Here is a 23,803-nt window from a genome sequence, read left to right as displayed (position 1 = left end):
CAAAGGTATCTTTGTAATCAGTATAACGGCGCAGACCTCACACTGTCTATTCGTCACTCAGCACAATCCTCCTGACAGGTTCCCTTTAATGCCACTTTAAAAATATGTTATTGTAACTGGAATGTAATAACTTGAAAGAATTACATTTTTATAAAGCTGCTTATATATTTTTTTCTATTTAAGTGATGAATTCCCTCTGCAGCTATCTGCCAAGCTGCATGTTCCACAACCCCAGAATGACAGTAGGATGGTAAAATTAACTATGTACACTTCTAAAGACTGCCATTATAAGGTAAGAAGCAAAACATACTGGACAGTTTTAGGCATCTCATTATTGAATTGCAAGTTCAAGTTATTAAAAACCTTTACTTACTATTTCAGGGAGAACATTTCTGTCTTGTCTGAATACTCGCTACACCCCTTGATAAATGTTATGACTGTGTAAAATAGGGATATTTCTCTGTGTGGTTATTATTATTATTATTATTATTATTTGGAGTGTCCTAGGAGAGAGAGAGAAACCGCAGCACTATCACTTTCTACGTTCAGGATTGCATCAGGATTTGACGCAGGTAATCAGCGACAGGCTTAGGGTACCGTCACACTATACGATTTACCTACGATCACGACCAGCGATATGACCTGGCCGTGATCGTAGGTAAATCGTAGTGTGGTCGCTGGGGAGCTGTCACACAGACAGCTCTCCAGCGACCAACGATGCCGAGGTCCCTGGGTAACCAGGGTAAACATCGGGTAACTAAGCGCAGGACCGCGCTTAGTTACCCGATGTTTACCCTGGTTACAAGCGTTAAACTAAAAAAAAAAAACAGCACATACTTACATTCTGGTGTCCGTCAGGTCCCTTGCAGTCTGCTTCCCGCACTCAGTGACTGCCGCCGTAAAGTGAAAGTGAAAGCACAGCCGCTTTTTTGCCCCACTGTATATACTACGTGGCTACTATATACTACGTGGCTGTGCTATATACTCCATGCCCGGCCGCGACCAATCGGCTATATTGGCACGGAATTTAACCCCCACTCACAGCACAATGTACATACATATTCTAGAATACCCAATGCGTTAGAATCAAACCACCATCTAGTGTGTGTATATATATATATATATATATATATCTATATTTATATATATATATATATATATATATATATATAATCGTTTAAGGTTCTATTTGTCTAACGGAAATCCCGCGTCGCTGATTGGTCGCTGGCGGCTGGCACGACCAGTCAACGACAGGTGCAGTCCAGCCGCGAATTGGCACGTGATTTAAACCACACTTCGCTGATTGGTCGCGGGCGGCCGGGCGCGAGCAATCAGCGATATTGCAGCTGGATTTAAACACCACTTCATAAATAAACTACATACATATTTTAGAATACCCGATAAGTTAGAATCGGGCCACCATCTAGTAGATATGTAATAGTAAGGCCGATGTTTATTAACCCCTTCCCGACCTTTGACTCCACGTAGGCGTCATGAAAGTCGGTGCCAATCCGACCTGTGACGCCTATGTGGCGTCATGGAAAGATCGCGTCCCTGCAGATCGGGTGAAAGGGTTAACTCCCATTTCACCCGATCTGCAGGGACAGGGGGAGTGGTAGTTTAGCCCAGGGAAGGGTGACTTCACCCCCCCCCCCGTGGCTACGATCGCTGTTGAAAGTGAAACTGCCAATCAGAGCGATTTGTAGTATTTCACCTATTAAAACTGGTGAAATATTACAATCCAGCCATGGCCGATGCTGCAATACCATCGGCCATGGCTGGAAACACTAATGTGCCCCCACCCCACCGATCACCCCCCCAAGCCACCGATCTGTCCGGTACACTGCTCCGGCTCCCCTCCGTCCTGTGCTCCGCTCCCCCGTGGTCTTGTCCGCTCCCCCCGTGCTCCAATCACCCCCCCGTGCTCTGATCCAACCCCCCCGCGCTCCGATCCATCCCCCCCATGCTCCGATCCACCCCCCGTGCTGCAATCCACCCCCCGCGCTCCGATCCACCCTCCCTCGCTCCGATCCACCCCCCCCATGCTCCCCCCCACCTCATCATTCTTACCGATCCTCCGGTTGGCAGATTCGCTCCAAAGTGCATTTTGATCACTGAAAAATAATCTATCACAGTGATCAAAATAAAAAAAATAGTAAATGACCCCCGCTCCTTTGTCACCCCCATAGGTAGGGACAATAAAAAAATAAAGAATTTTTTTTTTCCACTAAGGCTAGGGTTAGGGTTTCGATATGTGCACACGTATTCTGGTCCTCTGCGGATTTTTCCGCTGCGGATTTCATAAATCCGCAGTGCTAAACCGCTGCGGATTTACCGCGGTTTTTCGGCACATTTCACTGCAGTTTTACAACTGCGATTTTCTATTGGAGCAGTTGTAAAACCGCTGTGGAATCCGCAGAAAGAAGTGACATGCTGCGGAATGTAAACCGCTGCGTTTCCGTGCAGTTTTTCTGCAGCATGTGTACAGCGATTTTTGTTTCCCATAGGTTTACATTGAACTGTAAACTCATGGGAAACTGCTGCGGTTCCGCAGCGTGTGCACATACCTTTAGAATTAGGCTATGTGCACACGGTGCGGATTTGGCTGCAGATCCGCAGCGGATTGGCCGCTGCGGATTGGCAGCAGTGTTCCATCAGCTTTACAGTACCATGTAAACCTATGGAAAACCAAATCCGCTGTGCCCATGGTGCGGAAAATACTGCACGGAAACGCTGTGTTGTATTTTCCGCAGCATGTCAATTCTTTGTGTGGATTCCGCAGCGTTTTACACCTGTTCATCAATAGGAATCCGCAGGTGAAATCCGCACAAAAAACACTGGAAATTCGCGGTAAATCCGCAGGTAAAACGCAGTGCCTTTTACCCGCGGATTTTTCAAAAATGATGCTGAAAAATCTCACACGAATCCGCAACGTGGGCACATAGCCTTAGGGTTAGGGTTGGAATTAGGGTTGGGGTTAGGGTTGTGATTAGGGTTATGGCTACAGTTGGGATTAGGGTTAGGGGTGTGGGGGGGTTAGTGTTGGAGGTAGAATTGAGGGGTTTCCACTGTTTAGGCACATCAGGGGTCTCCAAACGCAACATGGCGCCACCATTGATTCCAGCCAATCTTGTATTCAAAAAGTCAAATGGTGCTCCCTCACTTCCGAGCCCTGACGTGTGCCCAAACAGTGGTTTACCCCCACATATGGGGTACCAGCATACTCAGGACAAACTGCGCAACAATTATTGGGGTACAATTTCTCCTGTTACCCTTGTGAAAATAAAAATTGCTTGCTAAAACATCATTTTTGAGGAAAGAAAAATGATTTTTTATTTTCACGGCTCTGCGTTGTAAACGTCTGTGAAGCACTTGGGGGTTCAAAGTGCTCACCACATATCTAGATAAGTTCCTTGGGGGGTCTAGTTTCTAAAATGGGGTCACTTGTGGGGGGTTTTACTGTTTAGGCACACCAGGGGCTCTGCAAAGGCAACGTGACGCCCGCAGACCATTCCATCAAAGTCTGCATTTCAAAAGTCACTACTTCCCTTCTGAGCCCCAACGTGTGCCCAAACAGTGGTTTACCCCCACACATGGGGTATCAGCGTACTCAGGAGAAACTGGACAACAACTTTTGGGGTCCAATTTCTCCTGTAACTCTTGGGAAAATAAAAAATTCTGGGCTAAATAATTATTTTTGAGGAAAGAAAACGTATTTATTATTTTCACGGCTCTGCGTTATAAACTTCTGTGAAGCACTTGGGGGTTCAAAGTGCTCACCACACATCTAGATAAGTTCCTTTCGGGGTCTAGTTTCCAAAATGGGGTCACTTATGGGGGGTTTCTACTGTTTAGCCACATCAGGGTCTCTGCAAACGCAACGTGATGCCCTCAGAGCATTCCATCAAAGTCTGCATTTCAAAACGTCACTACTTCACTTCCGAGCCCTGACAGGTGGTCCCTAAAAAAATGGTTTTGTAAATTTTGTTGTAAAAATGAGAAATCGCTGGTCAAATTTTAACCCTTATAACTTCCTAGCAAAAAAAGTGTTTCCAAAATTGTGCTGATGTAAAGTATACATGTGGGAAATGTTATTTATTAACTATTTTGTGTCACATAACTCTCTGGTTTAACAGAATAAAAATTCAAAATGTGAAAATTGCGAAATTTTCAAAATTTTCACCAAATTTCCGTTTTTATCACAAATAAACGCAAAATTTATTGACCTAAATTTACCACTAACATGAAGCCCAATATGTCATGAAAAAACATTCTCAGAACCGCTAAGATCCGTTGAAGCGTTCCTGAGATATTAACTCATAAAGGGACACTGGTTAGAATTGCAAAAAAACGGCCAGGTCATTAAGGTCAAAATAGGCTGGGTCATGAAGGGGTTAATGTTATTTTCTCTGACCTATTTGGGCGTTATGTGGTCATCTACCTGGATGACATTTTAGTGTACTCAGTAGACAGTCAAACCCTCTTGCACCATCTGCGTATGGTTCTTAGGAGACTCAGGTAGAATCATTTATATGCTAAACTGGGAAATTGTTCATTTTTGTGCAAGAACTCTTTTCTGGGTTTAATTCTGTCAGTGGAAGTATTCCGCATGGATCCTCATAAGGTCCAGGTCATTACAGTTTGGATCAGTTTTGGTGCAGCCTCATGACTTGAAGTGGTTGCAGCGATTTTTGGGCTTTGCTAACTTCTACAGGAAGTTCATTAAGGGTTTTTCACAGGTGGTAAAGCCTTTGACGGACCTCACTCTCAAGGGGGCTGATGTGAAAAATTGGTCCGTGGCTGCAAAAAATTATTTCATGACACTAAAAAAATGTTTTATTTCAGCTCCTGTGTTGATACAACCTGATCAGTCAAGATCCTTTATTGTGGAGGTTGACGCTTCTGAGGTGGGGGTGGGGGCAGTTTTTTCCCGGGGTCCTTCCACACTCACTAGTCTGAAACAGTGTGCCTTCTTTTCTAAAAAAAAAAAAATCTCTCCAGTCGAGAAAAATGTCGGCAATAGGGAATTGTTTGGCGGTTAAGTTAGTTTTTGGAGAATGGAGGCATTTCTTGGAGGGAGCCATCCACCCCATTACAGTTATCACTGATAATAGAAATTTGGCCTATATCGAGTCTGCCAATACTGACCCCCAGGCAGGCTCGGTGGGTGCTTTTTTTTTTTTCTCTATTTCAGTTTACCATGACATTCCGCCCGGTATCTAAATATTTTAAGTCTGATGCTTTATCCCGAAGCTTTGATTCTGTGTCCCCTCTAGAAACTCCCTCCTCCATTCTTAATTCTTCAGCCAGGAGTAGCGGTGGCTGAAATCTCTTCCAATTTACAGAGAGAGATTTTGGAGGCCCAAAACTAGGCTCCTGGTAGTAAACCTCCAGGTAAATTGTTTGTACCGGAAGGGTTCCATCTCAGACTTCTGCAGGAGTTTTATTATTCTGTGTTAAATGCCCATCCTGGAATTGCAGGGGCGGTAAGGGGGGGGAGGTCTGTTGCTAGAAGTATCTGGTGGCCCTCTATGGTATCAGATGTTAAAAACTTTGTGACTGCATGTGGGGTGTGCGCCCCCATTCCAAGAGTTTTCATACCCGGCCGGCCGGGGAATTGATGTCTTTGCCAATTCTGGATAGGCCATGGACACATTTGTCCATGGACTTTATCACAAATCTTCCTCCTTCCAGGGGCAACTCAGTGTTATGGGGGTGGGGGTGGATAGGTTCTCCAAACAAGCCCGCTTTGTACCACTACTCCCATAACTGTCTGCTGAAACCTTGGCCCGCTTATCTATACAGCATGATGTTCGGTTACATGGAGTGCCTTTGAATGTGGTGTTGGACAGAGGTGTGCAGTGTGTGGCCAGGTTTTGGAGGGCCTTTTGAAAGAAGCTGGGGATTACGCTGTCTTTCTCCTCTGCCTATCATCCTGAGTCTAATGGACAGACTGAACACACAAACCAATCTTTGGAGCAAATGCTGAAATGCCTGGCCTCTTCCAGACAGGAGGACTGGTGTAAGGTATTGCCCATGGCAGAATTTGCGTTCAACTTTCATGTGAGTTAGTCCACTGAAAGGTCTCCCTTTCAGGTCAACTATGGGTTTGACCCACATTTTGGGGAATTACCTCTTATGGATTCAGGTTGTCCTGGAGCCGAATGCATGGTACAGCGTTTGACAACTCTTTGGAGAGCGGCTCAGACGGACATCTCTAAAGCCCAGAAAAGGTACAAATGATTTGCAGACAGGAGGATGGGGCCAGGTCTGGCGTTTGTAGTAGGGGAGAAGGTGGTTATCCACCCGTAATATCAAGCTTAAGATACCCTCTATGAAACTAGGCCCCAAGTTTATTGGTCCATACAAAATTGTGGAGGTAGTCAATCCAGTGGCCTACAAACGACATCTGCCCACCTCCTTCAAAATATCTGATGTCTTCCTCAGGTCCCTGTTAAAGCCAGTAGGGACAGTTAGGGAAGACTCTTCATCCAATACTCCGCCAGTATTGGTAGAGGGACAGCAGGAGTATGAGGTAGGGTGCATCATTGACTCTCGGTGGGTGCGCCGGAAGCTCCATTATCTGATACATTGGAAAGGGTGTTCTATTGAGGATCGGTCTTGGCTCCCAGCCAGTTCGGTGCACGCCGATTGTCTGGTGCGGGCCTTCCATGCCAGATTTGCAGAGAAGTCTGGGGTCCAGTAGCCCCCGTTAAGGGGGAGCACTGTCATTGTTTGGGCAGGGTTAATGCCCTGCCCTGCCAGGGTTAATTGTTGTGGCCTCATTTTGGATCTGGGAAAGATATTTATACACACGCTGGACTAGGATTCTGTGTCAGTTATACTTTCGTTTTGTCTGTGTGCCTGACCCCCAGGTGTGTGTGTGCATACTGTGTTGTTTGTTTGCCCTCCATGCCTTATCTGATCTGTTTGATCCTCTCGGCTTCCCTGCTTTGTGTTTCTAGCCATTCGCTTACTCGGCTTTGACCTCCAGCTTCCACCTGACTATCGTTCTGTCTCACTCTCCGGTACTTCGCTTATCCCCATGGTTTTTGACCTCGGCATGTTTGAATACTCTCCGGCACCATTCGCCTCCTTTGCACCCCGGCACCTTGCTCCTCCTCTGTCACATGGTTTAGGTCCTGCTTGTTACCCTGTGAGTTCTCCGCTGTTTTGCTCTGGGCTCCCTTACACCAGCGAGTAGCCTCACAGCAGTAATTACACCCGGGAGCCTTGACACTAGCCCTGCCATTTGCCCAAACCAAACTTTTTGCCTACATGGGGGTACCGCTGCGCTTGTAATAAAGTGGGTACCAAACTGTGGGGTCCACTTTTTGGTGTTGCCTCTTGCAAAAGAAATAAATATGGACTAAAGCAAGATTTTAGTGAAAAAAAATTACTTTTTCAATATTACAATTTAATATTATCAAATTCTGTGTAGTACATGTGGGTTCAAAATTCTTACTATACCCTGGATAAAATCCTTGAATAATGGTGTTTCCAAATTTGGGGTCACTTGGTGAACGGTTTTTGCTGTTAATGCACCTTAGGATTTCTGCAAATGCGAAATGGTGCGCACCTTCTTTTTCAGGCAAATTTGTGTTCCACAATTCAAATATTTCTTTTCTGAGCCCTGCCGTTTGTTTAAACAGAACTATCGTATTTTGACCACATGGGGGGTATTTTTTTAAATTCCACTTTGCAATAATTCTCGCTTAGTATCTGAAGTATTAAAAAATTTCCTGAGAACAGTTTTGAAGTATTTGAGGGGTTTGATTTTTAAAATAGCATCATCTTCGGAGAAGTTCCAATATATAGGCCCCTCAAAGTATATTCAAATCTGAATAGTTTCCTAAAGAAACAGTTTTTGTGAATTTGTTGAAAAAATGAGAAATTGCTGCTTCACACTAATATCTTAAGTCGATGCATGGAAATGGTTAATTATTACAGTCTTTACCACCCAAGGCTGTTTGCACCTTCATGACTAGTCCAAATTTTACAATTCTTACTAGATTTGAGAGTCCTCAGTGGTTTATACTTTTCTAAATATTTTTCGATCTACTGGCTAACATGGTACAAAGATATTTATCTTTTCTGTATCATAATAAGGTCTTAAACGGGTTAACTAATTTGTGTGGCATAGCTATTTGATTTAAAGGGAGGGTGCCATGATTTTAGTTTTTGTATTAATAATTATTGATTATATAATCAATTATTTTTAATACAAATGTAAATGTACTACTTTAATACTTTTTTATTTATTCATTTTTACTTTTGCCACTGGAGGCCGCCATTTTTATTAGTGTGGGTGTAAGTGTCTGGGCACGACACTTGCACACCTCACTTACGGCAGCCATGGGCATAGGAGCCAACAGTCGGGCTCCGACCGCTCCTCCTGCCTCTCAGCTGTGACTTGGGCAAGCCCACTGGGCTGCTACGTCACAGCTGTGAGAGGAGATCGCGGCCATTTTGTTTTTTATTTTCCTTTGTCATCGCACACACACACAGCTCAGTGTGTGCGATCATAGCAGGAGCTGCCAGGGACAGGGAGAAGCTGCTGCTGGGAGCGAGGTTCGGGGTGAGTATCTGCAGCCAGGAGCTGTGATTGCAGCCTGTACTTATTATTACAGTACAGGCTGCAATCACCGCTCACTGCCGACCTGTTCAGAGAGCAGGGAGATCGTCACACTGCTCTGCCCTGACCATGATTCAGCACTTCCTGGAAGAGGACTGAAGGTAAGTACAGAGTTTTTATTTTCTTATGCATCTACCACTGCTACCTGCTCCTATATACCACTGCTACCAGCCCCTATATACCACTGCTACCTGCCCCTATATACCACTGCTACCTGCTCCTATATACCACTGCTACCTGCCCCTATATACCACTGCTACCTGCCCCTATATACCACTGCTACCTGCCTCTATATACCACTGCTACCTGCCCCTATATACCACTGCTACCTGCTCCTATATACCACTGCTACCTGCTCCTATATACCACTGCTACCTGCCCCTTTATACCACTGCTACCTGCCCCTATATACCACTGCTACCTGCCCCTATATACCACTGCTACCTGCCCCTATATACCACTGCTACCTGCCCCTATATACCACTGCTACCTGCTCCTATATACCACTGCTACCTGCCCCTATATACCACTGCTACCTGCCCCTATATACCACTGCTACCTGCCCCTATATATCACTGCTACCTGCCCCTGTATACCACTGCTACCTGCCCCTGTATACCACTGCTACCTGCCCCTGTATACCACTGCTACCTTCCCCTATTTACCAATGCTACCTGCTCCTATATACCACTGCTACCTGCCCCTATATACCACTGCTACCTGCCCCTATATACCACTGCTACCTGCCCCTACATACCACTGCTACCTGCCCCTATATACCACTGCTACCTGCCCCTATATACCACTGCTACCTGCCCCTATATACCACTGCTACCTGCCCCTATATACCACTTCTACCTGCCTCTATATACCACTGCTACCTGCTTCTATATACCACTGCTGCCTGCCTCTATATACCATCTACCACTGCTGCCTGCCTCTATATACCATCTACCACTGCTGCCTGCCTCTATATACCATCTACCACTGCTACCTGCCCCTATATACCACTGCTACCTGCCCCTATATACCACTGCTACCTGCCCCTATATACCACTGCTATCTGCCCCTATATACCACTTCTACCTGCCTCTATATACCACTGCTACCTGCCCCTATATACCACTGCTGCCTGCCTCTATATACCATCTACCACTGCTGCCTGCCTCTATATACCATCTACCACTGCTGCCTGCCTCTATATACCATCTACCACTGCTGCCTGCCTCTATATACCATCTACCACTGCTACCTGCCCCTATATACCACTGCTACCTGCCCCTATATACCACTGCTACCTGCCTCTATATACCACTGCTACCTGCCTCTATATACCACTGCTACCTGCCCCTATATACCACTGCTACCTGCTCCTGTATACCACTGCTACCTGCCCCTATATACCACTGCTACCTGCCCCTATATACCACTGCTACCTGCCCCTATATACCACTGCTACCTGCCCCTATATACCACTGCTACCTGCCTCTATATACCACTGCTACCTGCCCCTATATACCACTGCTACCTGCCCCTATATACCACTGCTACCTGCCCCTATATACCACTGCTACCTGCCCCTATATACCACTACCTGCCCCTATATACCACTGATACCTGCCCCTATATACCACTGCTACCTGCCCCTATATACCACTGCTACCTGCCCCTATATACCACTGCTACCTGCCCCTACATACCACTGCTACCTGCCCCTATATACCACTGCTACCTGCCCCTATATACCACTGCTACCTGCCCCTATATACCACTGCTACCTGCCCCTATATACCACTTCTACCTGCCTCTATATACCACTGCTACCTGCTTCTATATACCACTGCTGCCTGCCTCTATATACCATCTACCACTGCTGCCTGCCTCTATATACCATCTACCACTGCTGCCTGCCTCTATATACCATCTACCACTGCTACCTGCCCCTATATACCACTGCTACCTGCCCCTATATACCACTGCTACCTGCCCCTATATACCACTGCTACCTGCCCCTATATACCACTGCTACCTGCCCCTATATACCACTGCTACCTACCCCTATATACCACTGCTACCTACCCCTATATACCACTGCTACCTGCCCCTATATACCACTGCTACCTGCCCCTATATACCACTGCTACCTGCCCCTATATACCACTGCTACCTGCCCCTATATACCACTGCTACCTGCCCCTATATACCACTGCTACCTGCCCCTATATACCACTGCTACCTGCCCCTATATACCACTGCTACCTGCCCCTATATACCACTGCTACCTGCCCCTATATACCACTTCTGCCTGCCTCTATATACCATCTACCACTGCTGCCTGCCTCTATATACCATCTACCACTGCTGCCTGCCTCTATATACCATCTACCACTGCTGCCTGCCTCTATATACCATCTACCACTGCTGCCTGCCTCTATATACCATTAACCACTGCTACCTGCCTCTATATACCATTTACCACTGCTGCCTGCCTCTATATACCATCTACCACTGCTACCTCTGTCCTGTGTAGCTAATCTAATCCTGTGTAGCTAATCCTGTCCTGTGTACAGTATCACACAAGATAGGATTAGATACACGGCGCAGCACAGTATCACACAGGACAGGATTAGATACCCGGCTCAGCAGTCAGTATCTAATCCTCTCCTATGCACTCCTCTCCCCCCTGCGTGTCTTTCCCCATTGTGGTTTATTTTTGTTGTGGGAGATGAGGGAGTCAAGGATTATGCGTTCGGTATGGTATAAAAAAGATTAATAAAGGACTTTATTCTGGCCGAGTCTTTATTTACAATACATGTGAGATCTATGTGGCGGCATTATGGGTGATCTATATGGCGGTATTATGTGAGAAGCATATGGTGGTATGTGAGAACACTGGCAGTATTATGTGTGATCTATATGGCTGTATTATGTGAGAACTGTATGACAGTATTGTGTGATCTATTTGATAGTATTGTGTGTGATCTATATGGCGGTATTATGTGAGAACACTATGGCAGTATTATCTTCAGAAAGCGGACCCATTCTATGGTGGTTCTGGCTGAGCACCTGCACACGGGTCTGGGGTAATAGAGGGGGCAGCATGACCTCCAGTTACGTGTAGTCAGGGGAAGGCTGGTGAGGTAGCTGAAGACAGGGGTCTCATTTTTATCGTTATTATATGGCTACATTTCCTTCCCAGCATCACCCCGTACTTCGCCTGTCGCCTCGCTTTCACACATCGCCAGGACAGGATGGAGAAGACAGGATCTGAGGAGGGGAATGGGGTCTGTATGCAAAGTCTGGATCAGACCAGGCCATCAATCCGCAGAAATGTTTCCTGGATTTCTGTGGAGCAGACGGTCCATCCATGTGTATAAAAGACAGCGCTCTATGTACAATCCCTGGCTGCGCCGCGCACCAAACAGGGGGCCGCTGTAGACCAGCACACTGCTCTCCTGAAATACTCTGTGCTGCTGTCACCCTGCTCCCTCCACCACATATATCTCCCAGAATCCTTGCTGCCTGCCATCCTCTGTGACTGTCTACTTGTCAGTATAAGGCTGCCTTCACACTATCAGTATTTGGTCAGTATTTTACCTCAGTATTTGTAAGCCAAAACCAGGAGTGGCTGATAAATGCAGAAGTGGTGCATATGTTTCTATTATACTTTTCCTCTAATTGTTCCTCTCCTGGTTTTGGCTTACAAATACTGATGTAAAATACTGACCAAATACTGCTAGTGTGACGGCAGCCATACTCTGCAGTCACCAACAAAATGGCTGCTCACTGGGTTCCTGAATATCATCCTCTCTAATCCCGTAGCAAACACCCAGAAGGGGAGGAGAGGAGACGTCACACACGTCAGCAGACTCCGCCCATAATTACTGCAGTGCAGTAATGTGAGCTATTTGTACACTAGGTTTTTCTGAAATTTCAGCAGCTGCTCCCCCTAGTGTTTAAAAGTGGAAATTCCAAAACTTTTCAAATTATTTTTCATATTTTACTAAATTATAAACAAATGATAATATTTTTTAAGAAAATGTAATCATTAATTCTTTACATTTTTACAATTTCTGAAAAAAAAAATTTTTTTGATGGCACCTTCCCTTTAAGGGCATAAACATTTAAAGTTTGAAAATTGCTTGATTTTCTAATTTTTTCCTTCGTATTTTTACAACATAATTTATTTCTGTCTCAGGTAACAGTTTATACATCATTTGTGCAAATGCTTGGACAGGTAAGTGTAAATTAAAATTGTTCTTTATTGCATTAATAATTACATTCCATTGTTTGCGGGTGTTTGTGTTTGTATATGTATGACATATATGTTGTGTGTGAATAACACATAATATTGCATAGTGAAAGTATTCAAGTATCCAATCATATAAGTTTCAGATACCTCTAATGTGGCAACATGTTAGCATCAATTCTGTGACTGCAATACCTGGAAATCTCAATGTTTCCATGGCAACCTGGACCACCTTATAATTTTAAGGTTAACTAACTGCACCTTAGGAAGTTATTTGTATTGTCTCTATTATATGGACCATCTGAAAAAGCCATCTGAAACTGAGCTCATTTAGTATTTTTTATTAAATGTTTGGGAATTAATAAAGAACAATACTAGTGTAAAAAAATATATCAATCTTGGGAATTAATAAAAATCAATACTAGTGTAAACAAAGTTATGTATTAATCACATTTTTGTAAACTCTTACCAACTAATTACAAAACTATTATGTATCTTTGTATAATTGATAAAATGTTTGTTTTAATTAAATTACAATTGAATAGCTTGTAGCAATGCATCCACTTTAGACTGCATAATTCATGCTTTTTTATCCCTATGTATAAAAGTCTTAGTCTGTGCAAAAAAATGATATCAAAACAGGTTTACACACATGGTCTAAAAAGCTCATTTATAACTTGAACGTTTCTACACCTCAAACAACTTGGTAGTTTGATTTAACTGATGCCGTAATGCACAAGCCTAGCTAGGGTTTTGGTTAGGGGGGAACAAAACTTCTGAGTGGGCTCCTAACCAGGTAACCTTATATTGGTTAACGAAAAGATGTTTTACTTCCCCTGAGTTGTTTAGCTAGGAGGAAAGGCAGTAGTGTATATTGAAGGGGGGGTAAGATTCATTTTTTGATCACGTATATACCCCCATGTTAGTGCTTTCGGAAAAGGCTGATGGAGATTATCAAAGATCCGAAATGGGATGGTGGTGAGGTACACATTTCTGCGGGCGCCCGCACCTTAGTCCCTGGCCTGAAGACTTGGTTACTCTTTGGGTTCATCAAAAAACGGATTGCCAGACCAATAATTTTGTAGTAGCCCTTTTTGAAGAACTATTTAATATATATATAGAGAGAGAGAGAGAGAGAGATTTGGATAGACAAGAATATAAGAATTTCTATCTATGCATATACTTAAGTTTTAAGAAGTTTATAGGCATCCCCAGTTGTATTTCTATGGCTATTATTAGTCAATGGTTCTTGAACTAATTGTAATTTCTATTGAATATGAGCATTGCACTTATACTCCATCGTCCAAGTGCGGTCTGCAAACAATAAATTTAAGCACTCTTGAAGGCAATAGTATCTTGCCAACCCAGACAGCTTTGAGACCCTAAAGACTGAAGCTGCCCATTTCCAGACTCTTGGGAACGTTCTCATCTACGGAGACCTCAACGCAAGAACGGGAGGAGAAAGAGACTACCTGACCACTGATGGAAACATCTATATACTTGGAGCAGATACCGACTGTGACAACCCAGTGCACACCGACAGGAATAGCTATGATTGCACAGTTAATAAAAGTGGCAGAACGCTGTTGAACCTATGCCGAAGCCTTGGACTTCGTATCCTCAATGGCCGCACCAAGGGAGACTCACTGGCCCATGTGGGCAGCAGTGTGATAGACTATGCCATCACAGATATGGACCCTACAAATATTGGCGCCCTTATAGTCACCCCACAAACACATCTGTCAGACCATAACCAACTGCTCCTATACATCAAATCCACAAAGAAATCACCCTCACAAACCCCGCAAAAGACCGGCCTCTTTAGCCTGCCACCATCCTTCAAATGGTCCAAGATGTCGGCCCCAAAATACAAAGATGCCATCAACAGACCAGAGATCAAGGAGAAGCTCCAATGTTTCCATAATAACGTGTATGAACTCAACCCAGAAGGAGTACACCTAGCGGTAAGAGACCTTAACGACATTCTATATGCCATGGCAGAAATGTCTGACCTGAAAAGAAGCATCAACAAGAGACCGAGTAATCAAAATCCCAAAAACTGGTTTGACAAAGAATGCAAGACCATACGGAAGGCCCTAAGAATGGCCTCAAGTAAAAAACACAGAGACCCCAATAACCCCACTCTGAGAGAAGCCTACCACACCGTACAACGAAATTACAAAGCCATCCTCAGAAAGAAAAAGCAAAACGACATCTCTACCAAACTCCTCCAACTCCAAGATGCCCTTGAAGACAACAAATTTTGGGAACTGTGGAATCACCTTGGATCCAACCAGAAAAGCAACAGCCTCCACATCCAGAGCGGCAACATCTGGCTCCAGTACTTCAAGGACCTCTACAATGACATCCCAAGTGAAGACCTGAACCTGGCACAAAAAGAGCTTGTGAAAAAACTGAAAGATATGGAGGAAAAGTTCAAAGATTTCCAAAATCCTCTGGATACACCAATCAAACTGACAGAAATAACAGAAAGGATCACACAGATAAAAGGTAAAAAAGCCAGTGGTCCAGATGGGATCCTCCCAGAAATGCTGAAATACAGCCCTCCAGACATCCAGGCTGCGATAACAAAACTATTTAATATTGTACTGCAGGCCGGCTGCTTCCCCAAAAACTGGAACCAAGGCCTCATAACCCCTATACACAAAAATGGGGACAAGTACGACCCAGCAAACTACCGAGGGATATGTGTCAGCAGCAACCTGGGTAAACTCTTCAACTGCATCCTGAACAAGAGGACCCTCACCTTCCTCACCGAGCACAACGTCCTCAGCAAGAGCCAAGCAGGGTTCATGCCAAACCACCGCACCACTGACCACATCTACACTCTGCACAGCCTCATCAAGAGCCACGTCTACAATACAAATAACGGGACGATATACGCTTGTTTTGTGGACTTCAAGAAGGCCTTCGACTCAGTGTGGCACCCAGGACTATTCCTAAAATTGCTGGGGAGCGGAATAGGAGGCAAAACATATGATGTCATCCGAAGCTCCTACACAGAGAACAGTTGCAGTGTGAAGGTCAACGGAAGGAGGACAGCCTATTTCCAACAAAGTCGAGGAGTGAGACAGGGCTGCAGCCTCAGTCCAACGCTCTTTAACATCTACATCAATGAGCTGGCAGTGGCCCTAGAGTCCTCCTCAGCACCAGGACTCACCCTCCATGACACCCAGGTGAAATTTCTGCTGTATGCAGATGACCTCGTGCTGTTATCACCAACTGAGAAAGGCCTCCAAGATCATCTGAAAATCCTAGAGACCTTCAGCAGCACATGGGCACTGCCAATCAACGAGAAAAAAACTAATATCATGGTGTTCCAGAAAAGAAAGCAGAAACCCACTGGCAATCCTACCTTTATGATAGACAACCGTCCACTTACTGAAACCAACAGGTACAACTACCTGGGCCTAGAACTCAGCCAGTCAGGGAGCTTCAAGCAAGCCATAGAGTCACTAAAAGACAAGGCATCCAAAGCCTTCTATGCCATTAGAAGGCGTCTGTGCCACCTCAAGGCACCAGTAACCGTATGGCTAAAAATTTTTTACTCCATCATTGCCCCAATTCTTCTATACGGTAGTGAGGTCTGGGGCCCAGTCTCATACCCAAACTGGTCAAAGTGGGACGCTGGGCCGACAGAAATATTCCACCTAGAGTTCTGCAAGCATCTTCTCCAAGTCCATCGGAGCACATCAAATAGCGCCTGCCGAGCAGAGCTGGGCAGATTCCCACTACACATCGCAATAAAAAAGAAGGCGCTGTCATTCAAGGCTCATCTACAAAGTAGCAGTCCCAGCTCCTACCATCACAAAGCCTTCCTACACCAGGAAGCCTCAGGAAGCCTCCCAAGTAAAAGTACCCAAAGCCAGTCTGACCAAGCCATCAACCTCCATGGCCTGACAAAAGGTGAAATCCAGAAAATGGTACACAAAGTCAAAGAGGAATATCTCAGCATCTGGAGGAACGACATAAACAAATCCCAGAAACTGACAATATACCGGAATCTACAGAGGGAGTACAAACTGGCCCCATATCTAGAGAAACTAGAAAACCCCAAAGATCGACAGATACTGAGCCGGTACAGACTGAGCACCCACAGCCTACTCATCGAATCCGGGCGGCACCGACAGAACTACAAGCCTCGAGAGAACAGACTCTGCCAGCAGTGCCCCCAGGAGGTCGTGGAGGATGAGGCCCACTTCCTGCTGAGGTGCCCCAAATACTCTGCAGTGAGGGACACTCACTTCAAGAGGCTGTCTGATCTCCTCCCAGATTTCACCTCCAAGGAGGAGGAAGAGAAACTGCCGATAATACTGGGGGAAGAGGAAAGTGCAGTGGCCGTAGCAGCGGAATATATCAGTGCCTGCCACAGACTAAGAGGAGCCTGATATGTCATGGACTCCCGTACCCCAACACTGGACATATCCCTATCCCCCGACTAAAGAGCCCGATATGTCATGGACTCCTATACCCCACCCTGGAAACATCCCCTATCCTCTAAAAGGAATTTGATATTCCCTGGACCTCTATATGCCCCCCATCCCCCACCCCCGTATTTTTACCATATGCTTTGGCAATGCTAACATGTACTTAGTCCTGCCAATAAAGCTCATTTGAATTTGAATTTGTATCCTATATCAAAATTTTATATGGAGACTATATGGCATCACTTAAACTACTTTCATGGAACATTAGAGGGTTGGAAAATGCCAGGAAACGGAATATGGTATTTTCCCAGATATGTAAATCGCAGGCACGGAAAATATGCCTTCAGGAGACCCACTTAACACCGGACACTATATCCAGAATGAATAAACCTTGGATACAATGACAAAAACACGCCACACATACAGTACTTCCTATTCTAGAGGTGTAGTCAACATTGTGCATAAGTCACTGACATGGTCAGTTTAAGCAGTCAGAGACACGGAGGGTAGATTTATATACACTTAAAGCATACTTGAGGGGATGTGTCAGGTCCACGATTTTATATATTAAAAGTCCTCTATTGGGGAACAGAAGCTTGCTGAGGAATGTAAATCGCTGGAAGCTGAGTATATTAATAACCCCTCCGATAACTCTTTACATAATTGGCTTTGGAATATCTGACGCACTTACAGGGAAAGGCACGGAGAAAACTCTTTTTTTTTCTAAGCAGACTTCTTGTGAGCTAGGTAACCAATCGAGTAAATTTCTGGCATACATACATAGTAACATAGTTAGTAAGGCCGAAAAAAGACATTTGTCCATCCAGTTCAGCCTATATTCCATCATAATAAATCCCCAGATCTACGTCCTTCTACAGAACCTAATAATTGTATGATACAATATTGTTCTGCTCCAGGAAGACATCCAGGCCTCTCTTGAACCCCTCGACTGAGTTGTCATCACCACCTCCTCAGGCAAGCAATTCCAGATTCTCACTGCCCTAACTGTAAAGAATCCTCTTCTATGTTGGTGGAAAAACCTTCTCTCCTCCAGACGCAAAGAATGCCCCCTTGTGCCCGTCACCTTCCTTGGTATAAACAGATCCTCAGCGAGATATTTGTATTGTCCCCTTATATACTTATACATGGTTATTAGATCGCCCCTCAGTCGTCTTTTTTCTAGACTAAATAATCCTAATTTCGCTAATCTATCTGGGTATTGTAGTTCTCCCATCCCCTTTATTAATTTTGTTGCCCTCCTTTGTACTCTCTCTAGTTCCATTATATCCTTCCTGAGCATCGGTGCCCAAAACTGGACACAGTACTCCATGTGCGGTCTAACTAGGGATTTGTACAGAGGCAGTATAATGCTCTCATCATGTGTATCCAGACCTCTTTTAATGCACCCCATGATCCTGTTTGCCTTGGCAGCTGCTGCCTGGCACTGGCTGCTCCAGGTAAGTTTATCATTAACTAGGATCCCCAAGTCCTTCTCCCTGTCAGATTTACCCAGTGGTTTCCCATTCAGTGTGTAATGGTTGATATTGATTCCTTCTTCCCATGTGTATAACCTTACATTTATCATTGTTAAACCTCATCTGCCACCTTTCAGCCCAAGTTTCCAACTTATCCAGATCCATCTGTAGCAGAATACTATCTTCTCTTGTATTAACTGCTTTACATAGTTTTGTATCATCTGCAAATATTGATATTTTACTGTGTAAACCTTCTACCAGATCATTAATGAATATGTTGAAGAGAACAGGTCCCAATACTGACCCCTGCGGTACCCCACTGGTCACAGCGACCCAGTTAGAGACTATACCATTTATAACCACCCTCTGCTTTCTATCACTAAGCCAGTTACTAACCCATTTACACACATTTTCCCCCAGGCCAAGCATTCTCATTTTGTGTACCAACCTCTTGTGCGGCACGGTATCAAACGCTTTGGAAAAATCGAGATATACCACGTCCAATGACTCACCGTGGTCCAGCCTATAGCTTACCTCTTCATAAAAACTGATTAGATTGGTTTGACAGGAGCGATTTCTCATAATCCCATGCTGATATGGAGTTAAACAGTTATTCTCATTGAGATAATCCAGAATAACATCCCTCAGAAACCCTTCAAATATTTTACCAACAATAGAGGTTAGACTTACTGGCCTATAATTTCCAGGTTCACTTTTAGAGCCCTTTTAGAATATTGGCACCACATTTGCTATGCGCCAGTCCTGCGGAACAGACCCTGTCGCTATAGAGTCCCTAAAAATAAGAAATAATGGTTTATCTATTACATTACTTAGTTCTCTTAGTACTCGTGGGTGTATGCCATCCGGACCCGGAGATTTATCTATTTTAATCTTATTTAGCCGGTTTCGCACCTCTTCTTGGGTTAGATTGGTGACCCTTAATATAGGGTTTTCATTGTTTCTTGGGATTTCACCTAGCATTTCATTTTCCACCGTGAATACCGCGGAGAAGAAGGTGTTTAATATGTTAGCTTTTTCCTCGTCATCTACAACCATTCTTTCCTCACTATTTTTTAAGGGGCCTACATTTTCAGTTTTTATTCTTTTACTATTGATATAGTTGAAGAACAGTTTGGGATTAGTTTTACTCTCCTTAGCAATGTGCTTCTCTGTTTCCTTTTTGGCAGCTTTAATTAGTTTTTTAGATAAAGTATTTTTCTCCCTATAGTTTTTTAGAGCTTCAATGGTGCCATCCTGCTTTAGTAGTGCAAATGCTTTCTTTTTACTGTTAATTGCCTGTCTTACTTCTTTGTTTAGCCACATTGGGTTTTTCCTATTTCTAGTCCTTTTATTCCCACAAGGTATAAACCGCTTACACTGCCTATTTAGGATGTTCTTAAACATTTCCCATTTATTATCTGTATTCTTATTTCTGAGGATATTGTCCCAGTCTACCAGATTAAGGGCATCTCTAAGCTGGTTAAACTTTGCCTTCCTAAAGTTCAGTGTTTTTGTGACTCCCTGACAAGTCCCCCTAGTGAAAGACAGGTGAAACTGTACAATATTGTGGTCGCTATTTCTTAGATGCCCGACCACCTGCAGATTTGTTATTCTGTCAGGTCTATTAGATAGTATTAGGTCTAAAAGTGCTGCTCCTCTGGTTGGATTCTGCACCAATTGTGAAAGATAATTTTTCTTGGTTATTAGCAGAAACCTGTTGCCTTTATGGGTTTCACAGGTTTCTGTTTCCCAGTTAATATCCGGGTAGTTAAAGTCCCCCATAACCAGGACCTCATTATGGGTTGCAGCTTCATCTATCTGCTTTAGAAGTAGACTTTCCATGGTTTCTGTTATATTTGGGGGTTTGTAACAGACCCCAATGAGAATTTTGTTACCATTTTTCCCTCCATGAATTTCGACCCATATGGACTCGACATCCTCATTTCCTTCGCTAATATCCTGCCTTAAAGTGGACTTTAGACAAGACTTTACATAGAGACAAACCCCTCCTCCTCTCTGATTTTTACGATCCTTTCTAAACAGACTGTAACCCTGTAAGTTAACTGCCCAGTCATAGCTTTCATCTAACCATGTCTCGGTTATTCCCACTATGTCAAAGTTACCTGTAGATATTTCTGCTTCTAGTTCTTCCATCTTGTTTGACAGGCTTCTGGCGTTTGCGAGCATGCAGTTTAGAGGATATTGTTTTGTTCCAATCTCCTCGCTGTGGATTGTTTTAGAAATGTTCTTACCTCCCGTCTGAGTATGTTTTCCTGGGTCTTCTTTGTTCGCGTCTAATGTTTTTCTTCCCGTCCCCTCTTTTTCTAGTTTAACGCCCTCCTGATGATTGTAGCGAGTCTTCTGGCGAATGTGTGTTTCCCAGGTTTGTTGAGGTGTAGTCCGTCTCTGGCGAGGAGTCCATCGTACAAGTAATTAATACAACAAAATCAAATGCCTCCATCAATTTTGGCCATTAATACAAGGAGTCTAGCCCGATGCTTAAATCAGATCAGATTGAAGGTAGATTTGGAGAATACTTTAGAGAGCTGTATGGCTCCCAGCCAAACCACACTATATACAAAATTGATGAATATTTAAATCAGATTGAATTTCCCAAACTCTCTTGTTAAGACCAGGCTTTCTTGGATAGGAGTATCACCTTGGAAGAAATACGGGAAGCAGTTATGTCTCTCTCTAATGGGAAGGCTAACAGGCCTGATGGCATGCCCATAGAACTATACAAATGATATATACAGTCATGGCCAAAAGTATTGACACCCCTGCAATTCTGTCAGATTATACTCAGTTTCTTCCTGAAAATGATTGCATTCACAAATTCTTTGGTATTATTATCTTCATTTAATTTGTCTTAAATGAAAAAACACAAAAGAGAATGAAGCAAAAAGCAAAACATTGATCATTTCACACAAAACTCCAAAAATGGACCAGACAAAAGTATTGGCACCCTCAGCCTAATACTTGGTTGCACAACCTTTTCCCAAAATAACTGCGACCAACCGCTTCCGGTAACCATCAATGAGTTTCTTACAATGCTCTGCTGGAATTTTAGACCATTCTTCTTTGACAAACTGCTCCAGGTCCCTGATATTTGAAGGGTGCCTTCTACAAACTGCCATTTTTAGATCTCTCTTGAGGTGTTCTATGGGATTCAGGTCTGGACTCATTGCTAGCCACCTTAAAAGTCTCCAGTGCTTTCTCTCAAACCATTTTCTAGTGCTTTTTAAAGTGTGTTTTGGGTCATTGTCCTGCTGGAAGACCCATGACCTCTGAGGGAGACCCAGCTTTCTCAAACTGGGCCCTACATTATGCTGCAAAATTTGTTGGTAGTCTTCAGACTTCATAATGCCATGCACACGATCAAGCAGTCCAGTGCCAGAGGCAGCAAAGCAACCCCAAAACATCAGGGAACCTCCGCCATGTTTGACTGTAGGGACCATGTTCTTTTCTTTGAATGCCTCTTTTTTTTCTCGTGTAAACTCTATGTTGATGCCTTTGCCCAAAAAGCTCTACTTTTGTCTCATCTGACCAGAGAATACTCTTCCAAAACGTTTTAGGCTTTTTCAGGTAAGTTTTGGCAAACTCCAGCCTGGCTTTTTTATGTCTCGGGGTAAGAAGTGGGGACTTCCTGGGTCTCCTACCACACAGTCCCTTTTCATTCAGATGCCGATGAATAGTACGGGTTGACACTGTTGTACCCTCGGACTGCAGGGCAGCTTGAACTTGTTTGCATGTTAGTCGAGGTTCTTTATCCAACATCTGCACAATCTTGCGTTGAAATCTCTTGTCAATTTTTTTTCCGTCCACATCTAGGGAGGTTAGCCACAGTGTCATGGGCTTTAAACTTCTTGATGACACTGCGCATGGTAGACACAGGAACATTCAGGTCTTCGGAGATGGACTTGTAGCCTTGAGATTGCTCATGCTAGAATTTGGTTTCTCAAGTCCTCAGACCGTTCTTTGGTCTTCTTTATTTTCTCCATGCTCAATGTGGTACACACAAGGACACAGAACAGAGGTTGAGTCAACTTTAATTCATGTCAACTGGCTGCAAGTGAGATTTAGTTATTGCCCACACCTGTTAGGTGCCACAGGTAAGTTACAGGTGCTGTTAATTACACAAATTAGAGAAGCATCACGTGATTTTTCGAATAGTGCTAATACTTTTGTCCACCCCCTTTTTTATGTTTGGTGTGGAATTATATCCAATTTGGCTTTAGGGCAATTCTTTTTGTGTTTTTTTCATTTAAGACAAATTAAATGAAGATAATTATATCAAATAATTTGTGTTTGCAATCATTTTAAGGAAGAAAATGAGTATTATCTGACAGAATTGCAGGGGTGTCAATACTTTTGGCCTTGACTGTAGATCAAATAGGCCCGATTCTCTTGCAAACCCTTTCTGGAGCACTTACAAGACACTTGATTCCTTAATCCTTCTACAATGCCACTGTACACTCCCTGACAGAAGTCATTTCGCTTATCCATGTTATGTCAATAAAAGCTTATAACCTGACGTTGAATTCATCCATTGGTTGTATAAATTATTCTTTTGAAAGCTGAAACTGTCTGAAATTTGGTTTAGGTTAAGAAAATAAACTGACATCAATGCAGAAATATTGATCATTTAATGGACACAGAATGGTCAGATTTTGGGAACACAAAAGTTTAGTCGCCTGGTCATATAATGCACCCAATACTAGTTTACATCCTCATCTGTGCTCAGTAAATGGTTATTTAGTGTGTGTGTATAAAAGAAACCCAGCACCCCAGACCTTCACTTGAATTGCAACTTGAGCTCTGATAACATGAGCTCTGATAAAATCCACCCTGCGACCAAAGCCTGGATTATCAAGAGGCTGAAGACCAGATCCACTGCAGAAGTGGCTGGCACCGTTAACCCCTTCTGCCATCAGACGTACTATTTCATCCATGTTACTCGGGCCCTAATTCCCATGGACGGAATAGTACGTCCAAC

General features: G+C 43.9%; 1 protein-coding gene across 1 annotated transcript in view; it reads left to right on the top strand.

Moving 5' to 3' along the window:
• Window positions 1-23,803, top strand: part of PGAP1 (post-GPI attachment to proteins inositol deacylase 1) — a 1,319,879-nt gene that overhangs the window by 801,443 nt on the left and 494,633 nt on the right. The window contains exons 18-19 of the mRNA XM_069733825.1: window positions 184-292; window positions 12,834-12,872. Coding sequence (XP_069589926.1) covers window positions 184-292; window positions 12,834-12,872 — 148 coding nt within the window. The remainder of the gene's footprint in view (window positions 1-183; window positions 293-12,833; window positions 12,873-23,803) is intronic.

The sequence above is a fragment of the Ranitomeya imitator genome, chromosome 7 (genome assembly GCF_032444005.1).
Source record: "Ranitomeya imitator isolate aRanImi1 chromosome 7, aRanImi1.pri, whole genome shotgun sequence".
Lineage (NCBI taxonomy): Eukaryota > Metazoa > Chordata > Amphibia > Anura > Dendrobatidae > Ranitomeya > Ranitomeya imitator.
This window is presented reverse-complemented; position numbering and strand designations above follow the sequence as displayed.